At 37.5% G+C, this 21,456-nt stretch overlaps 1 protein-coding gene across 1 annotated transcript in view; it reads right to left on the bottom strand.

Annotated features, from left to right (window-relative positions):
- The window catches only part of FAF1 (Fas associated factor 1), a 154,617-nt gene that overhangs the window by 28,066 nt on the left and 105,095 nt on the right, over positions 1 to 21,456 (bottom strand). Inside the window, exons 13-15 of the mRNA XM_009088711.4 lie at positions 16,141 to 16,295; positions 6,595 to 6,731; positions 4,061 to 4,149 (exon numbers count right to left, since the gene is read on the bottom strand). Coding sequence (XP_009086959.1) covers positions 4,061 to 4,149; positions 6,595 to 6,731; positions 16,141 to 16,295 — 381 coding nt within the window. The remainder of the gene's footprint in view (positions 1 to 4,060; positions 4,150 to 6,594; positions 6,732 to 16,140; positions 16,296 to 21,456) is intronic.

Genomic DNA, 21,456 nt, shown 5'->3' with positions numbered 1-21,456 from the left:
GACCAATGTTTTCCTCAAGCTCTAGAAGTATCTAGGAAAGAGATGTCACCCAAGACCAGAGAGGAAGGAAGGTGACTCTGCAGGCCTACAGTTTTCTACAGCTTATCCTCAGTCAGTCTGTTTACAGCAGTTTTTCCAGTTTAAAAATTCTTAAGTGTCTCTCTTTTACACCACAGAGCAGCATGCTGGCAGACATAGTTTTAAGTGAATGAAAGGTTTCAATTCATATTTGTAAAAATAAGAAGGTCTCTGAAGCAACTGTGGGTATTTCCACCTTGATGTCTAATCCAAGAGCAGGAGTGCCAGTGTTGCATAATGACAAAAATAAACAGGACCAGAGACCTACTGTTACTTAAATGTGGACAAGTTGGACCAGCTGTGTAACAGTCATTTCTTTTACAGTAATAAATGTTGACAGCAAAAATAAAAAATGCATTACTGAGGCATCATCAAATGAGCCCTGTCATTACATGGAAACTCCGCCCTGTATAAGCTTGTCAAAAAGTGTTACTGTAATCCTTTGAGAAGCCTCCTCCTCAGGCAATGAAGAAAAAATGTTGATGATCAGCCCAGAACAGGTGTGTTGTGCTGTAATGCCAGGATTTAATCACAGATCTCTTCACATTAATCTCACAAAGGAACTAACTCGGATCTATTCGGGCCCATCACGCCACACTGAGATGATTATTTAACTATCCAGCCAAAGCAAGCAAGCTCACAGGGTGTTTAAAAATGGACATTCCAGGGCGTAGAATATTTTACAACTATTGTTTTCCTAAGCTCAGCACCAGGCATTGACACTCAAGAGGAACTGATACCCAAGAGGAACTGATACTACACACTCTTTTCAAAGTCAGTGTCCAAAAAATCTCAGTGCACACCTTGATTAACAGTGGCAGAGCCTGGTTATCCCTGCTCTGAGACACCCTCTCTTGCTTGCAGGAGAAAATCCTTAATGACATTTATTCCCTCTGCAAAGCCCTACTGCCTGAACAGGTCAACTCCTGTAGGGTTGACCAGGGGAGCAAACTGGTTAGAAAAGGAAAATATGTTCATCAGATGCAGGAAATCATTAGTGCAGCTGCAGAATAACTCTGCATACACAGCTTGAGGTTGGACTTCAGTCCCCAGACCTGACTGCACTGGGAAAGGTGGGGCTGTATCCTGGCCAAGAGGCTTCACTCCTGATGGTCCCTGAACCCACAACTGAATTATCCATTGGCCACTTCTAACCAGAAGAGCCCTGTGAGCCCATCAGTGTACTGCTAATCCAATTTTGCTGTTTGTGGCTTATTCTTACAGCAATTTTAGGAGCAAAATTATAAAAACAGACACTTAGACTGCGTATGTACAATGGCACATCAACAGCATGGTCCAAAAGAGGCAGGAGGTTTCCAAAATGTCATCTGGCCAACACAGCAACAGCTCATGATTGAGCCAGGACCCTGGAGAGGCAGGGAAAAGGTGGGACAGCAGGCTGATCTCCCTTGAAGGAAGCTTGGGAGAGAAAACAGGTACAGAAGTTACACCAGGACAGGCATGTTGGGCTACTCTGAGTACACATGTGCATCCCAATGCTTTGAAGGTATTTCTTTGGAGATTATGTAAGAGCACAACACACAAATCTAAAAATTCAATCCAACTGCTAGTTAAGTGATGGTATTTTAGCACTTGAGACTTATGAGGCTAAACTGGTACATTTTACCAACACATGGGTACAAAAGCACAGGATTTAGCTAAGCATGCTATTACTGCCAGCAGCTACTGAGGTGGCTCACTCAGGTGAGCTAAGTTGGTAAAGCTGTTCTGAGCATCCCACCTACACCCCCAGGAGATGCTCAGTGACAGGGAGCTGCCTGTAGCTACAGCCAACATCAGCTGAACACCTGCACCAGCAGCTGGAGTGGTACCAGTCCTCCTGTACCCAAATAACCATCAGAGGGCACTGCAAAACACACTGTGCCAAAGAGGATTATGCAATGGCTGTGCTGGAAGCTTTCATGTGCATGAGAATTTCAGCTGCACAAACTCACTCATTACTGACTTCATGCTGTCCTTTACAAATGTTTCCAGTTCTGGTTCTCTCTCACACACACTTCTGTTTACAGCAATGCTACACTGATGACTCCTCTTTTTAAAGCACAAAAGAATTTTCTGCTTATCTTCTTGTGGTTTTATGATGACTTATTGTTGCTATTAAGAAAACAGTAACAGAAACCGGACTCTGTATCCTGTTTGCTATTGTAATATTTGGGAAAAAAATTGCACCAACTGCAGAAAGATCTTAAGAAAGAAAAGGTGTTGATGTTTGAACACTTGAAGTTGTCAAGTACAAGGCTTACAAGAGAGCTACATGTTATGTAGCTAACCACAAAAAGGCAATATTTTGTTTTCAGGCTGAAGCCCTCTGTTGAGTACAGACTGCTTGTCAAATACTCCTTCTCTGGAATAGTAATTTCATAAAGCAAGGTTATTTTTTGTTTTGAAAACTTCCTGCTTCAAAGGCAAAGTGTCTGAGATCACCTTTTCAGTGTGCTTGTAACGAGTGGAGCCAAGGTGTAAGTAAATATCCTATTTGTGTATAGAACCCATAGTGTCTGGAAAGCTGCCCCCAAAGTTTATGAAATTTTCCATCACTTTTCTGAATGTCAAAGTGTGTTAGAAAAAGCTCCTGTTGGGAAGAAATGTCACCAGTACCTTCAGTGACAGAAAAACAAAAGACTACAGGAGACTTGGACAAAGATAGATACTGGAGAAACGTATAAAAATCAATTTTCCATTCTCCCTAGATAGGTAGGGCACTTGGGGAAAGAAGCCAGGAGACAACAATCCCATGTGGGGACTGGACAGTCACTGTTACTGCTCTTGGCCACCCAGGGAAGGACAAAGAGCAGCCCAGGACAGGAGCCAGTTCCTGGTTCTGGGTCTGGTCTGATGTCCTGTTTCTCACTCTGTTCCAATCCTATCACTTCTACCTTCTTCCCCTATCCCTTGTTTGCCCTATCTCTCTGACTTTATATGCTTCTGTTTCCCTCAGTTTACTTCCTTTTTATCAGCTTGTCTTGTTTTTAATTCTGAACCTCTCTTGGAGCTCATCTGTGATGTAAATTTCACCTTCTTACTAAAGCATTAAAAAACCTTCCATACTCACAACACTCCTGTCAAAATGCAATAAAAAATTCAGTTCTATCATGCCTTGGATTTTTGTTGTAATCCTCACATTTAAATTTGTGTTCAGTATTAACAAAATTAAAGTCAATTTCTTTACCAAGGAATTACAGGTAGCATAAATAAAGAAGAAAAAGTGAATGACAGATATTGTGCAGATAATGTGCCTTCATGTTATAGTCAGTAAATCTTGCACTAATGAGATACAAGATTTAAATGTGAAGAATGTGTTTCGTGAATTATTGTCAATCAATGTCTATGCAACAGGATAAGAATAATCTTGAATGGCAACACACCTATTATTATAAATTCCTAAGGACTTCATTACTTAAAAATGTCACTCTTAATTTATAGAGCAACAGATAAAGATCTTTCAGCTGTGTAATTCACTTTGTCTGCTTCTGTGTAATTGAAACACTGGTTTTGAGAAGTCTTGTCATCATTTATGCACTCTGCATCATTCTGAGTGCTGGTTCAGTACTGGTGCACTGGTTAAAGTTGGTTTCAGCCCCCTTTTAAACAGACACATTTAAGATATATTAATCTATTTTTGTTTTCTACCTATGACTTGGAGCTGGTCAGTGGCAAAAAAATCTGATAACTTTCCTTGTATGAGCATATTAAGCTCTATAATATCACTATAATATAAACAGTCACTGGTTACTATCTTCAGAAAAAGAAAATAAACTGAAAATTACAAGACCAAAAAGGAGAAGTTGTTCTGAGAGACCCAAATACACAAAGGAGACTTTACCCTTCTAATTTCTGCCAATGGAACAGACACTAAAACACACGATACCCAACTCCACTGGCTAAAGAAACATCTGGTTAATTTACACCCCCAGAGATCAGTGGAAGCCAGGAGGGACCTGCAGCAACTTTCAGTGCTCACCTCATCCTTTATGTCTTCCTGCTGCTGGGCACTGAAGATCTCCATTGCAGCCATCAGCCTCATCATTAGCTCATCCACTGTTGTGTTACCTAGCAACAAAGGAAGATAGCTGAACTTCATTTCATTAAAGTTATTAAACAAAAAAGAAGTCATTTTAGAATTAATCCATAAGAAATAGACAGACTAAAAAAAAATAGGATGAGTAGGAAATGCAAATAGTAGAATGCTTTCACTTCACCTTTTTACTGAAAACTCAAAATTATTTTTACAAAGGTTGATCACAGGTTAAAATTTCAGATGGTGCAAATCTGAACAATTGCTTTTATGCTTGCAGAATTTAACTCTAGTTTGTCTTTTAGTCACTGATGTTAAAGGAAAGCAGCAGATCTAGGATTTCCTTGTGTGAAATTGATGTTACAGTTTTAGAAATCCCAGGGAGACCAAAGCAACTGCTTAGGCAACACAAGGTAGGATACTGGCAGCAGCATCCAAGTGGATTGGTTCAAAACAATGGAAAACACCCAAAACAATGATTGAATGGATGTGACACAATAGATCCATGTTTGATTTGGATGGAACTAGTAATAAAATTTCAAATACTGTATTTTCTTCAGTCTATTTACTTGTCAAAAAACTTGCAAAGCTACTGAAGTGGAAGATTTTGTCATCCATGTGTGTATCATGAAACAGAACACATCCACAGGAAAACAGATACCTCCCCATATTTTCCTTCCAGCAAGCCTCCAGTCTTCATTAAGACTGAAAGATTACTTCAATTTCCTACCCAGATGCATTCTTTGGTTTCTCTTTCTAAACTGAAGACTAAACAACCCATTAAAGCCATTTGTCACAGTAGTTAAAAGATCTTAAACCATGAGAAATGGTCACAAACTATGAAGTCTTAACATCTGCCAACCTCAACAGCTGTGGGACCCCAGCAGAACAAGCACCACTAAAGAAAACAAGACTGTCCCCATAGTTTCCAGCCCCAGGAAAAAAAGTAAAAATCAAAAGCAAACTAAGGCAGTCTGCATTTCAATAAACACCACTGGGGTCTTAGGTTTCTATATAGTTGTATCTCTTCTGTAAACATGCCTTCTCACCCAGCCCTGAAAGGCCCTCATTGTTCCCATTTCTAACATTTGCCACCTTAGCAGAAAATGTTATCCCACATGCTCCAACATGCAGGACTTCAGAGGCTACCATTCATTGAAGCAGTATTGTTCAAAGATAGCAGTGTCCCCATTGCTGGGAAAATAACAAGCAGAGATTGTGTGATCTTTGTTAAAGGATGAATTGAAGTAAGGCTACAATAGGTGATTGTTTTAGTTTAGTGCAAAGGATTGCAGAAAACCTGACAAATCATTAAAATTGAACTCATGCCATTAAATAATCTGGATTAAACTGCATTGTACTATGACTTTGAATTGCTGCTAAAGCAGTTTAGTAATTTAAGTCAGTAGCACCACTGGCTTCAGTGGGATGGCAAAGGCTCTGAACTGTACTGCAGAGTCAGAAAACCGAGATATTTATAGGATTATTTCTATGAAATAACCTATGAAACCTATGAAATAGGTTTTATAAATTACAGGGATTCATACCATGAATTAGTGTTGTGCTATACCTTGCACTGAGGAGACAAAATCCATGCAAAAATTAACCATTTTCTCCACAGGAAGGAACACTGCAGATTCCTCAAGAAAATTATTAATCCCAGAGGCAAAACCAAACCCTAATGCTTGTCTGCAAAAGGCAGCATTTCCTGAGGCTGAACTTCCTCAGGAAAATGAGATTACAATAAAGATGGCCAGATATAAGCAATATAAAAATGAGGACACAGTGCCATGAAGGCAAACTTGTGGAGAAAGCAGAAGAAATGAGAGGCAGCCATTCTTTGATGTGCTCTAATTTGAAGAGTTACTGAGAACAGCAGTCAGAGGGCAACACTCCACATCTAAGTCATCTTGCTGTCAGTGAAATCACAGGAATGGTTACACCAGAGAGAACTGCTCAAGTAAGCCAGAAAGCTTCATTAATGTGAGATTATATCAGGAACTTCAATCCTAATCCCCTGATCTGGGGGTCTGGATGCTTCAGGCAGGTCTGAAAAAGCAACTCATGTCCAAACACTAGCAAGAGGAGCTCAGGTATTGACAAGAAACAACACCCAAAGAACAAAATGCATTCTGACACTATGCAAAAAGTGCAGCCAAGATCTTCTGGAAATCAGGAATGTATCTGGATAATATTTTGGAAAACTAAGGAAATTAGGCTTCCACTTTAGGAAATTAGGCTTCCACTTAAAAAAATAAAAGAAAAATGTAAACTATAATTCCACTCCAGTCATGGCAACTCCAATCTCTAACACCCTGCTAAATTAATACATTTATGAGTAGTAGACAATTATACTCTGGCCACTTAAAGTGTGTTTTGTGTCATAAATTAAAATTCTTAAAAGAGAAACAGTTAGCAAAGACCTCCTATAACAGTTTCAATATCCACATAAGGAATTTCTGTAATCTAAAGAACTGTACCTTGTATTACATTCAACACTTCATTAGATGATCGTTTCCCCATAATAATCAGGAAAAGTGGAAACTGGTCTGTCTTCTGAGTTCGAATGGTTTGGGCTACAACACTCCCAAAATGTCTAGTGCACATTGTCAGAAACCTGGTGGGGGAAGAAATAAATAGTTAACACTGCAGAAATCTTTTGAAGCTAAGTTAAAAAAAAAATTATGCTAAATTCAGCAGTTTAACTGCATGTTACCTACTGTTTAACACACCCTCCATTCAGTTCTAGAGCTCTTTATCTCTTTTTATGACTAAATTATTGTAATCTTTACAAACATGACAGAGTCCAGGTTGTCTAAATTAAAACAATTAACAATTGCTTGAGACAGTGATTTATTTAATGGAGAATTCCATTTCCTGTTCCACTATGTGAAGACTATAATTCAAAACTACTCCCCAAAATAATAATGCTGAATCAATTGTTTAAAACTTCTAAAGAGAAACTAAGTAGAGCAACAATCTAATAAACATGGTGAAGTGTAAAAATAGCAAATTTCATACTAAAGCATAATTTCATAATGAAAAATCAATAAATTGGTTTTATCAGTCACAGAATTAAAACATGGCACTTCAGAATTGTATTTTCTTTTGTACCAGTGCCCTGCCAGTGACACACTTAGCAATGTGGTCTAAAAAACAATAATTCTAAGCTTTTGGCCAAAAAAAGCTCTTAGATATTAGCATACAGAAGTCTAACATTAGTATTCTTAACACGATCTTGAATAAATGAAAAAACTGATAAAGCTTTTCTCTTCCATTAAAGGACTGTTTGAAATTAGCATTTCTTTCAAGAGAAAAGGGTAGCTTATGATATGTTTTCAGATCTGATGGTAAAAAGTAAATGTCATAATAATAATGAATTATGAAAGACCAAATGCAAATATAGAATGCTTTAATAAGATCCAATTTAATAAAGTCTGTAAAAATAATGGACTTTTAATAACACGGGTCACAAAAGGCAAAACAGTGGAAATTCTGAGGACTAGCCACTGGTACAGGCTTATTAATTCTTAATTATGTTCATGAAAGGCAACTTAAATCGTGTGTTTTCTTATGCCTTATGATAATATTTTAGGTAACAACTACTCTGAAATGTATGCTCTAACTGCAGAGCAGAGTCCCATTGTCACATGCATTGGAAGCCAAATCTATTTGAAAAGACAAACTGCATTAAAATGTCGAGTGCTCCAAGTAATTTCTTCTCAAAGATACTGAAAAGATTCAAAATTGTGACTTTTTAAATCAATATATATATATATATTGATTTAAATATGTCCAGTAAAATAGCTAAAAATGGATAAGTCTGACAAGAACAGTGTTGGGCTTATTTGAGGCACCTGAAGTACTAAAAAAGTCTCTCCTCAGAGAGAATTTGTCTTTGGCTGTAGTTGGATGGAAGGCAATGGGTGGGGGTGGCAAGGAAGTATTTCAAAGCCAGAAGTGTTACTCCCTGATTCTCTGTATTTTTCAGCTCAGAACAATCAGACACAAAGAAGACATCAAAAAGCTGAACAAACTCTGCTCTATCAGAAACAGCAACACAGACACCTAACATCTGGTAAGGATAAAACAGCATCTGTAAAGTCTGGACAGATCAACTCTTCAGATAAAGAATGCCTTTTGATGTTTTCCTTTCAAGGTGGGAACAGGTAAGTGAAATGTTGGCCTCACAGAAGTCAGGGGTGATCCTCCACAGCAAAATGAAAATTACTTCTGTGAGTTCAAGGTTTCACCCCTGGAAGCAATAAAGACATTGGACAATTGAGCTGAATTCCTAGACTTGTGTATCAAAACTGTGTTAAACAGTTTTCAACACAGCACAGAAGAAAAGCACTCAAGTTTCATGGAAAACCAAAATATTTAACTGGAAGTGAAGAAGTGCTGTAGAGAATAATGTTGGAAGGAACAAAACTAAAGAGCCTCCTCCAGTCCTAGTTGTACTGGTCAAAGGTGCTGATTTGTTAATTTTTTTTTTAAGTCTATTTTATATTTAGTCAACCAATAACTCAGTCGAAAAATATGCTTTTGTAGGCATAGGTTTTGCATGCAGAGAATTCTGAATGAAGAATGATTTTTTTTTTCTTTTCTGCCTTTACTGATTTTGTATTTGTAGACCTTTTTACTTTCAGATTCATAACCAGAACAAAAGGGGGGAAAAAGTCTCCTCTGTGCTAATATTTTCTGTTAGAAGTGAGCAGGACCAAAACAACTTGGTGCCATATCCAGTATCTTACTCTGTACATCACTTACAAGGGATTTTCTCACTTTCATCTCAACAGAAGTGTGCCAGATCTCTCAGTGGCATCTCCAGAGCTGCCAAAAAAAGGGCCTGTGGAGTCCATCAAAGAGACAGATGTCCCTCCAGGGAAAAGGGCTGCACTTTGCACACTGTAGTGTGCTCCCAGAATGTGCAGAGGCACACTTGGTGCTACAGTTTGAATATTTCTTGTATGTTCCAAAAAAAAAAATACAAACTGCAAGCTCTCATTGCTTTTCTTACCCTCTCCCCAGCACCTTAATGTTATTTAACAATTGTATTAGCAAATGTCTAGTGCCCCTAAGGTCAAGTTCTCTTCCATAAAGAGAGAACTCAGGTCTCAAATGCATGGGAAAATGCATTCAAAATAAATACTTAAAAATTCATAGTATTTTAGATCTTCAGAGTATTCATAGTATTCTAGATTTTCTTTACTTTCTGTAACAACAGAAATAACAAAGATCTGGTTATTTGTTACACTCTTACTCATATAAATTCCTGAAGTTACTTTTTATTTTTATGCACTGAAGGGAAACCTTTGGAAAAGTTTCTTCTACAATGAGGCCCTCTGGCACATGGTGCCCCCTACACTTCTTGGAAAGAACTTTTTAACAGAACAGAATGGCTGCACTGGAGATGTTTTTTCTGGATGTTCTTAGCCTAAAGTCCTCCTCAAAAATCATCAGCAGCAGAAAATCTGACAATCCCTTCTAAAAGACCTATTTCCTTTCAGAACACAGAGTGGATGACTTTGAGCCAAAAAAGTGTGATTTATTTATGACTAGATAATTTCCAAAGCCAACCTTAAACAGCCTTTAACATTTCAGAAATGGGTTTGGAAGAAAAGTAACTTCTTTACTGAGCATGAGGAAAACAATTATGAATATTAAATATGCAAGGTTTCTGATTATTTTAATAATAATTATATAATGTGCAAAGTCAACATAAGACTCATTAAAATGTTAATGTAAAAATAACATTTTTGTATTAGGTATTTACATTTTTAAAAGAGTAAAAGCTGAGGTCCTGAATTGGCATATTAAAATAATCTTGCTCTCCATAATTCAGAGTTACTGCCTTACCCACATTGGTAGGGTCATACCTCAAACACAAGGAGCAGCAGACACAAGGCATGTTTTAAAGATATATACAGCAGCCTAAATCAAAATATCTGGGCATCATCTTCAAGGATCCACATGGTAAACACCAGATTCAGATGTTAAAAAGCAGGATTTTATCCTCTTTATGCAAAAGCAATGCCTACATGAGTGGGTTATCTATCTCCTCCCAAAACTCCCACCCTGAAAGGCTCAACCAGATTAGATAAATACTTCCCAACCCCATTCAGTCTCAACCACAGAATTCTAGAAACCCTTTAGTCCATCCTTGGACACCAGGCAAAGTCAATGGTGGAAGTATAAATAAAATACACCTCAACCCCTTGCTAGAGCACTGCACAAAGAATGGAACACACAAGATGCACTTTCACCATCACCCATTATGTACTGTATGATTTCCTAAGGGATGTTCAAGGCTTGCCACTGGTAGATTTAATACAGACATTTACTAATAGCCTAGATAAGGACAGACAGTGTTTGGTTACTTCACAGATGTTGGGAAAGCAGGAGAAGCTACAAGCACATCAGAAGTCAGAGAATTCAGATTAATCTTGACAAGTCAAAGAATCATCCTGAGAAGTAAAATACAATTCTGTAAGGTCAATGAGACTCTCCAAAGTGGAGAAAAGCTGGCACAAATACAGCAGAATACAACCAAATCCTTCCTCAAAACAGCCCAACAAATCTGTCCTGACCACCTGTTCTTCTGCCTTCACCTCTTTTGCACAGGACACAAAAAAGTTTTATTTTTCACCTTTTCTGTTCAACAAGCTTAATCAACCATGTTGTAGTTTGAGTACAGTGGGATAGAACATTCTTTAAGATTTTGTTTTAGATTGGGGACTTAAAACATATGCTTACAAATCTACCAGTTTAATTAATTCCTTGGGTTTAATAACTATTTTTCTCAGATGACCTTAAAACATTGCTAAAGGCATATAAACTGATGCCCTGAAAATCTTGATAACATCAGAGAGGCTGCTTTCTATTTATAGTTGGCTATTACAGACATCCATATCTTCCTAATCACGACCAGATCAAAATGCATTCTCTGCTGATTTTCAGTTTTCCAGATTTGGACATTTTTAGATTACTAACATGAAATTACCTTGAAGCACATAAATATTTAAGCAGGGATAGTTTACCTTTTCTGGTGGGTGTATAATAAACAGTTTAACCACCATCTATATACAGGCTGTTTTGTTCTCCATCTAAAGAGACAATCACCTTTTATCCTTTCCCTTTTTTCCTTCGTTTCAGTGCTATTAGGAAACTATTCACAAGTGCAACCCTGAACAATTCCATGCAGTAATTATGACTAAATGACAAAGAGATGCGAACAATTACCGAGTCCATTTTGAAACCCTACACTAATAAAGTCATTAGATGCTGCCCTTGCCATGAGCCTTCTCAAAGCTTCTGAAGTTACAAGAACACAAGGCATTGTTCAGTAGGACAATTGCTGCTGGCAGAATGCAAACCTTGAGTTAAACCATGCTGCAAATTGATCTTGACATTCTGTTAAGACCGCCACTAAAATCAAAAGCAAAGGAGAAAAGGAGAAAATGAGCGGGTGGGATGTAATCATGGAACAGAAGGGTTCCCTCCTCACCTTCTTTCCTCTTCCTCCTCAAAACAAACCCTACAGAAAATGACAAACTCGCCTGGTGTTTGAGAACCTTTATTTTTAAAACATTAATTAGACTTCTGACCTGTTTTTATTGACTGGCACTGTATTGCTATTAAAGTAAATTAAATAAAAAATTGCAGAATACAATAGAAAAGGTTTTCACACTGCTCTGTGAAACCTGGTAAGGATTTAGTGCCTGAAGAACACGTCCAACAGTTTTGCAAGCAACATATACAGAATCTGTGGTCACTCCTGAAGAGGCTGTGAGAAATTAACTCACCTCCTCCTGCTGCTCTCACAGACCCCACACCTGCAATATATTTGCTGAAGGATCAAATGGGATTGGGGAGCTGGAGTAATATGGTCAACTGGTCTTCATCCAGGCATGCATCATTCAGTAGGTTAGAATTAAGGGTCAGCAACTGTGAATATGGCTAATCACTTGATGACGGAAATTGCAGGTGAAGACAACCTGCTGCTGAGAAGCACTTTAGTGAATTAACTCTTTCCTAAGCTAAAGCAAAGTGAAAAGCTATCATTTGAACATTAAAACTAACAAATACCTGTCATCAGAGCAAAACTGGCAACACCTTGAAATATGGTGCCCAAGGGCCATGATATCAAAAGCTAAAAAGCTGCTACAGATTTTTGAGTCGCCGTCTTATGGTTTTGGCTTTGCTTAACAAACACTCTTAATATTATGTATTATCAGTGTTTGTAAATGCAGTGTGCACCAATATAAGATATGTGTATATATATATATCACTATACATTTTTCCTGAATACAAATATATTAATGCACACTAATGAATTAACAAAACCAGTTAGGCATGTGTTTGCACAAATATACACAACTCTCATGCACATAACTGGATTAGAACAATGTTCTTCACTCAACTCTTTGAAGTAAAAATTGCCAGAACTAGAGCTGCTCATGTCTGGCTCTCCTGCTTGTCCATCCCAGAATCCCTCTGGAAACCTGAGAAGTTGCCCAGCCCAAGTGATGCCCAGTGCAGGTGTGTGAATGGCAGGGCCAGAACTGCCAGAACCACTGCAGCCAAACCCCACTGCCACTGCCCTGACACCTCCCCACAAATTTCTGCTGTCTGAAGGGCCATGGCAGCAATCTTCACTGCAAGCAATTGAAAGAAAACAATGATTTTTAAGCCCATGATTCACCTTAAATTGAGTGAAATATAACAAGAGCTACAGTTAGAGATATATGTATGGCTTTGTGGCCTTTTTCCTCCTTTGACATGAACAGATCACAAGAATATTTTAAAGAGTTGCTCCTTAAACTGAATTTTAAACTGTAGGAAATAAAGATTTCATGTATGTTCCTTAACAGTAAAAGCACCATATTATTTTAATTATTTTATTTCCCTTTTAGTATAATGTTATTATGATTAATAAAAAAATTAATAATCACTGAATTTACTCAAACTGCTCCCTTCACTGCAAACCTGATGTCAGATGCAATTAAAAACCATGGAAGCCAAAAAAAAGCTTCCTCTCAGCTTTATTAACAAGATTTCTCCTTCATTTTAACAAAGTAACAGTCCTGAGCGGCTGCAGAAAGAAATTTTTTAGTATCTGACTCCCAAAGTTGTCATGCTTATGCTCTTGCACCGCTGCTGGCAGGTACCCAGTGCTCTCACAGCATTTTACTCCTAGCTACAGACTCTCTTCAATCTGTTGGAATGGATATTGGAGATTGAGAGATTCCAGAAGAAATGTGCTTTTGTACAGTAATGCAGGCTTTAAGCATATTCCTGTATCAGTGTCAGCTGACAAACATTAAAAGTTGGGGAAAATGACACAAATTTGGAGCTGGTTTTGTTCTACAGTGTTCAGGATGGACCCTCATTTCATTAATGAGAAAATCTGAAACAGCTATTAGGACTAATTTTGGAATAGAATGACATCCGTGGATCCAAACATTCAGAAGATTTTTTTGGTTTATAAAAGGAAAGTCTTTACAGCTGTTTGAATTTACTGATGCCATTCCACAGTACTGAAACCATGCCTTTATTACTGATACTGAGGTGTCCCTGTTGACTGCTGTAAATCCAGTGGGCCTGACTCCTCTGCTGTCCCACCCTGGCTTTTCCAGCATTTTTACAATGCAATTGGAGGAGTATAAATTAGTTGCTCTTGGGCTACAGCAGCAGGCAAAACCCAGCTCCTCCTGTTGTTGCTGCTGTCTTCTCAGCATTGAAATAAAAAGCTGCATTTAAATGTGCTCATAGGGCTAGAGAACAGAATGGGCTCCAACACCACTGTCACTGTGTCACATGAAGGGTAGTGACTGAACAGAGGGACTGAGTATTTATTTATGGGAATGCCCACAGTGCATTGGCACTTTCCAAAGGGAGAAGGAAGCATCATACCCCCTCTGAAGAAATCACAGTCTAAGGAGCAGGATGTGACACTAAACACAACTGAGAAATTATTCTAATTCGAGCCAGCATGCCTTGTTTACCCCTTACTATTTTTTGACCTCACTGTTAATATGACAGTTTCTTTGTTGTTGTTAACAGAAAGCAAAAAAAAATGAAGGCTTAAAAACCCTATCGTCCAGCACAATCAGGGACTAAGTTCATTGAGAGCAGCTATAAAGCCTTAAACAAGCCCTTTATTTTGTGTTTTAAGAAGTGTCATAAGGAGTTAATAGGACACAGCTGTACAGGCTCTTTCTAACAAGCAGCTTCTGTCGCTTTGGTCACCACAGGTGTCTGTGTAACCTGCAAACTCTTATTACTAGTGTATCAAAGTTGTGCTACTTAATAGATTTCTTTAGTAAAACACAACAAAGCAATTACATGGCTGTTGATCGTTAGTCATAAAAAACCCCTCAAACACAGTTTTTCAAAAGAAACTACACTGCAATTTTTTGTCATTGTAAAATAAAAGAAACTAGAGAATTAAATAGAAGAGCGGACAATAGAACAGCAGGTAGTCAACTGAACTTAGCCACTACAGATGGTTTAGAAATAGTGTTTCCTTCTACACCAACTTGTGGGATAAAAGAAAAGGAGGAGGCTCCTTACTGCCCATGAATGGCAATACCAAAAGACTTAAGCAACTTTCCAGTCTATGTATTTGGTCCTATGAAAGAACCTAGATGTTTCTTTTTTCTCTCTTACTTTTTTCCTTTTCAGAAACTTTTAATCTGTTTTTGCAACTGCTTTTTTCCATAACCTTTTACACTTCTCTAGAATAACTCAAACTAGAAATGTTGCTGCTGATCCCTCCAATGACAAAATGCAGAAGGTCAAGTGAGGAATTCCTGAGAAACACAAAGTGTCATTTAAAAAGCACATTAGAAGAAGAGACAGTTCCATTCCCCAAGGTCACCTCAGTAAAGAAATAACTATAATTTACATAGTGAAGACTAGAAATGCATAAATGATCTATTCTAATAATCCATAGAGAAAGTAACATAAAAGTACAATTTTCCATGCTCAATAAACACTTGAATTGTGTAAAGAAGTGGCAACCTTATTCCAGGCCAAATGATTGTTGCATCTTTCAGTCAAAAATTAGAATAACTCTAATTATAGTAATATACATAGGATGTTATCCTGGCAAGACATGATCAGTCATCTTCTGGGTAAATAAAGGTTATGAAATAAGGTCCAAGTTAGAGAACCAAACAAGTCTAATTTTTAAATGTAATAATAATAATAATAATAATAATAATAATAATAATAATAATAATAATAATAATAATAATAATAATAATAATAATAATAATAATAATAATAATAATCATCATCATCATTATTTTCAGTAGATCATGATCAACTGATAAATAACCAAAGAAGAGAGAGGCCTTAGTATAACACTAAGAAAATCTGTTGGTAATCTACAAAAGTTGTAGAAGGAGGTGGAATCTACAGTTTTAATTTCTTTACTCATCAGCAAAACTGTGGTCTAAGACATAAGATAGCTTTTATTATATCAAACCCAAAATATGTGAACATTCCCAAAGGAATGTTCTGTAGGAAAACTGTAGTCCAAAAAAGTACATATGAATTGCAAGCATTTGACATTTTGCATGTTCTTAATACTGATTTATCACATGAATGTTCTTTTTTAAATAAGATTTTCATTAACAACAACAGTTATTACCCCAGACAGCTCTCATGCAGTCACACCAACATACACACAATTAATGCCATGCAATATCATGGCACTGCAGTGCATAACTGTGAAGGCATATGTTTGAATATAGAATGATGTCTGAAAATAAACTGGGAAAAAAAAGGAAATAATTTCTTCAATTACTTTTTCCTGCACAGGAATAAGAAGTCACTTTGTGATGAACACAAGGCCAGCCCAATTCTCAGTAAATGTCAGCCAGCACAGCCCCATTGATCAGCTGAGAATGAACATGAAATTTTAGGTCAAAAAGATATGAAGCACCACAAGATTTGATAGCCAGAGATAAGGGCCTTCCTGAGAAAAGCTGCTCCACTCAGAGTCCAAAGAATCTTACCTTGCTCTGTTTGCTTCTTTTGTCATGTCCCATGCCCAGGTTATGAAGTTCTGACTCAGGTAGGAGACAATGGATTCAGCACAAAGCATTTGTGAGCAGAAGACGTTGGTTAGTACACTTTCATCATGGTGGAGGTAGATAGCAAGAAGCTTTCTCTGGAAAAAATGTGAAAAGAGATAAGTGAAAAGTTCCTGAGGCAATCTACAGTTTAAAGTTGCTGCTGCAGATTTGTGTTTTAATACTCACAATAGAGTTTATCAAGGGTGATAAGTATCTCAACATAAGAAATAACCAGCAGATTTCAAGTCAAATGGTCCATCCCTGCAAATTTTTAAATATTTGCAAAATCCTCCTAATATTCTGAGTACTAAAATACAATATATTATGTGCTTAGAACATGAAAAGAACAATAAATGAAAAACAAAAACCTTATTAAGAAACCTAAGAAATGAGTGAACTTTTTTGGCTTGTTGCCCAATAAAAATAACATTTCCATGAACAAGGAACGTGCCTCTTCACTGGACATCATCTACCACAAAAACCAGTTATGAACAACCTGAAAAAAATGAGAGTGCATTGTTATCATCACCTCTGTAGCCAAGAAAAAGAGGCACTACATGTTGAGATGGTGCCTATGGTCTCCTGAAACAAAATATTCTGTGCTGTTCTTCTGGAACCCTATCAAGTAAAACTTGAGCTTCACTGCCAGCAGCTGCGTCCCCTTGAAAATCTCAGACCACCTTTTGGAAAACAAGTCTGTGTGCATGTAAATATAGAAAGCAAGCTGCAAATACACAGGGAGACTCTGAGCTAGCTAAGGACTGTGATTCTGCAACTGGCATTCAATGAATTATAAATATAATTCAGAAAATTACAGCTCTCCATTCCCCCATACCCATATAAATTACTTTATTTTAAAATAGCACTCGAACATATTTGCTGAGATGATACGGTGCTATTCTCAGACTTTTATTTAAAGTAATTTCAAATCTCTTCATCAGAAGTAACACTGAACCCTAGATATTGATGTGTATTGATATAGCAAGACATGGGATGCAATTTCCAGATAAGCTGTCTTTGCAGAAAGCCCCCACAGGGCTCTCCCCCCATATACTGGCTTTGGATAAAATTTAATGACTGTTTAGAAAAGGAACATTTGAACATTCGACTTTGGGAAAGGGATTAGTAATTTGCATTACTGTTTGTCTAATTTAATTTAAATGTTCTCCAGAACCACGTACGCATGTGCCAGGAAGGGCCATTAATAAGCCCAACATGCAGAGATCCACATAAGTGCAGCCAACAATGTTGACTGAAACTAAACTTGAAAATCCAGGGCACTGATGCACAATATCATGCAATAAAACAGCATTTCTGTGGTGATATTTAATTTAAAAAGAAGAAAGAGGCAGGGGAAGATCAGGCACTGTCTGTTTTTGAGGATCAGCCGTTCTGCATTTCAAAGCGTCGATCCCTGCAATATCCAGGTTACTGTGCTAGAATCTCCACTATTATATAGCAGTTGTAAGAGAGGGAGGGCAAAGATGTGTTTACTCAGTGATTAGGGCCTTAGAATAAGCCTCTAGCTCCTAGAGAGACAGCTCACCACTTATTCATTTGGACCAATTCACAAAGCCTAGAAAGATTAAACATCCATGCTGAGAAGACAAGCGAATGCAGACGGTGAAAAAGAAATAAAAATTCTTTAAAAACTCTGAGATGACTTCATTATTTTTTCCACAAGGAAACTTTAGGAAAGTGTTTAGTTAGAGAAAAACCCACATTGACCTCTCTCTAAACCCTTAATCTTTCCTTTGTGGTGGCACTGCTTTGTGGTAAGCGGATGGCTTTGCTCTCCTCTTTTCACTGGGAGCGGACAGAAAAAAAGGCTCTTGAGAAACACTTTTACTTCCAAAGAAACAACCCCATGAAACTGTTAAATATGAGATTCCCTACAACAGAATGTTTCAAAATATGTACAGTTTTAGGCTTAAAGATTTAGGGACAAATTTCAGTAAACAGAACAGGCACGAACACAATGGAGGTTTACACTGAGTTACTTCCCAAGGGAATGTAATTTTTGTTGCATCAACAAATCTCACCATGCAAAGACTAAACTCCATCACATATAAAAGACTGTACTTGTATCTGAAACCCCATCCAAATTGTTAAGGGTGGGCACAGGCACACAGCTATCATAAATGCAAAGAGGTAGCAGGAGGAACTGAAGTGTTAAAACATTATTTTGAAAAATATTTTTAAAAAGCCAGGGGCATTTTTTCCTTGGAAAAATCCATGATTGCAAAAGGCTCACAGCTTGAAGTTTGTTGTTGTTGCTGCTGTTGTCTGGGTTTGTTTTCACTTTTGTTTATTTTACTAACCCATGGTAGCACATATTTATAAGCAAGTTTTGGTTGTGTTTATTTCAAGCCTTTGAAAAGTCAGAGTAAATTCTAGGATTCTGTTATTACTAATACTGAGTATTTTGAAGCCAATTTTGAATTATTAAAGCAGCCTTACAAAACTCTTGAACAGTCTCAAATTACACAAAAGAAGCCTACTAATGGAGCACTAGACTGTTCTGTGTTGGGTTTTTCAAAAATATGACTCGGAGGTTATATAATTAGCATGAAATTTTAAACGAGGAAAAACAAAATAAAACAGAGAAAAACTTTTACTAGTCCCTACAAAGGTCTGGGATACCAAAAGGTTTCAAGCACTGAATATCAGATGGACTTCCAAAGGCCTTAGGACTTGAGGAACTCAAGCCACCAAGGGATGAAGACCAGGCATTTTAAAGCTTCAGAGAAGCTAACACACTGTGTACAGAATTAGAAGAAAAGTTGCCACTGATGCAAAGTTGAAGGAAAAGTTATCACTGAGGTAAAAAAACCAGTAGATCTTGAGGTGACTAAATTGGTATCAGTGGGTAATGGGATTTCTAAGCTTCTCAGCCAGTTCCTAATACTGAGAATAACTCAGATAACTCAAAAGAATATGAACTTGAATGGGAATAGGAATGCAGTCATAAGGGTCAGCAAGACCACAAACCTGAATGGCTATTTCTAATCTCAGGTTTACGAGTTCAAGTAAAGACTGAGACAGAAAAGTTCATGATGTAACAGCTGCTAGAGGCATGAATGTTCTGACAAACTGGTAGGCTAACAAATCAAAATCTTAATTTTTTCCTCCAGGTTTTATGCAGAGAGAGTTAATTCAAATAAACAATGGGATGGATTTACACTTCTTTAAATCTTTGAAGTCCACAATCTGATCCACCTGGCCAAGGTGATCTTGGAGCTCATGGGATCAGCCTTGGACACAGCTACTTTACCTAGCCTTGTAGAAGGCATCTGAAAAAAACTGTACCCCACAGGTTCCTAAAGCAGGAGTGAGGTGTTCCTTGTAAACTTCTGATCCCATATTTTGTATTAAACGTGGAATAAGACATCCCCAAACTAGCTCCTAGTTTAATCTTGCTGTAATTTTACCTTTCAGTAAAACATCTATCTCAAAAATCCAGCAGTGCTGAAGAATCCACAGGAGCCATGGTAAGGTGTTCAAACAGCTACCCACTCTCCCAGGTAAGGTGTGTTAGAGCCTGCTTTAGTCTACTTTCAACTTCCAACTATTTGATCCTATTATACTGTTGTGTCTCCATTTCAATCAATTGCACCTCTAGTGGTATCCTACATAATGCAAATAGTGTCCAGTAATTAACACCAAACTCAGGTAAGATCTCTAATCACGAGCTTTGAAAGAAGAGAAAATGTAGAGTGAGGCAGACAAGTCCAAAAAACTTTCATTATTTAGTATCAAATACAGAGGAGAGACCCATACCCAGGAGCAACCCTCCAGATATGAAATATGAATATCCTTTAGCTATGGAAAATGAAGGGTGTGTAGGCAAACTGTGAAGCTGCTAAACTGCTGTGTTGTAGCAGAAATTTCTAAACAACAGTTATCCACAAATTCAGAAATAATTTACAAATTCAAGGACAGAACTGCTAACACACATCAGGCAAGGCTGGAAAGAAAATGGTGACTAACATGGGACTTAACTGGAGTTTATGCACTGATATTTGCCAGAGTGCAGCTGCTTCACTCTTCCTGAAAAGCTAGAATTATACTTCTAGACCTGTCCTCCAGTTTCAAACAGACCATGTACATTAGTGGTCAGGTTATTTATGTTTAATCAGAATCTGTAAAGTGGTAATTCCTCCAGCTGTAATCTGTAATAATTTCAGTATAAACTTATTTAGCTGAAATAATAAGGGACATTTTTCTGAGTCACACAGATAAAAATGATGCTACAGAAAGCCCTGTATGAAGGAATATTCTGCAACCACCAAGGAAGAGGGGGGAAATGTTCAAATTTTATTTGAACACACCAAATCATGGAAGGAGCATACTTTGCTCTAGGTATTCAGGAAATAAAGAACCCATATGTGAGAGGGATGGTGCTGCCTCTAAATTGAACCTAAAAGACAGAATTCAAGGAGGAGAAAAACACGGTTCATTTTCAGAATGCAGGAATATATATTGAGGTGACAATACCAATCTGTGCTAAGAGAGATGTTTCACATATTTATTAAAAGTCAGTGGACAGAAAGGTTGAGAGAGGAGCAGGAGGTGAGCTGACAGAGGTATATAAAGATAAGAGCTCCTGAAAAGGCAAAGGCAATGCCTTCATTCTTTCTCTTAATAAAAGAGTAGCAACCACCTATAAAAATGAAAAGACAAACAAGCTCTAATAAAAGAAAATACTTTAGTATTACTCACATATATAACTCAGCAAGCTTCAATATAGCAATTAAAATCCAGTATTAATAACGATACCACCATAAGTTAGGATAAACCCTCTGATGCCTCAGAAAACAAGACACCCACAAACTGCTTTCAGACACAAAGACAACTTCCCCAAACACCTTGTTAAAAATATTTATTATAGGATTTCTTCCATGGCATCAGGTGTTGTAACTCCTCTACAGGCAGTGTAGCTCTGTAGCAAGAAATTCATTCAGAAACTTAGTGACAGGAAATCTCTTTTTTCCAATAGGCAGAGGAAGACTTTCATGAAAACCAGCTTAATTGTTGATTTAATAAATCTCTGTCTCTCTTTCTTTTCCTGACCCCATTAAAAGAAATACTGAAAATATTTTCTTGTCATATACAATAAGAAATGAGAACACAACACCCTTAACTAAGAGGCTGCTGGAGGCAGCTGGGAATTTCATGGCCAAGGACACTGGCTGTTAAAAGCAAGGCTCTATATCTTGGGTGTTGTATTTTTGTGGCAAAGAGTTACACAGGTTT

This window comes from Serinus canaria, chromosome 8 (genome assembly GCF_022539315.1).
Source record: "Serinus canaria isolate serCan28SL12 chromosome 8, serCan2020, whole genome shotgun sequence".
Classification (NCBI taxonomy): domain Eukaryota; kingdom Metazoa; phylum Chordata; class Aves; order Passeriformes; family Fringillidae; genus Serinus; species Serinus canaria.
The sequence above is the reverse complement of the archived record's forward strand: the minus strand, read 5'-3'. Positions and strand labels throughout refer to the sequence as shown.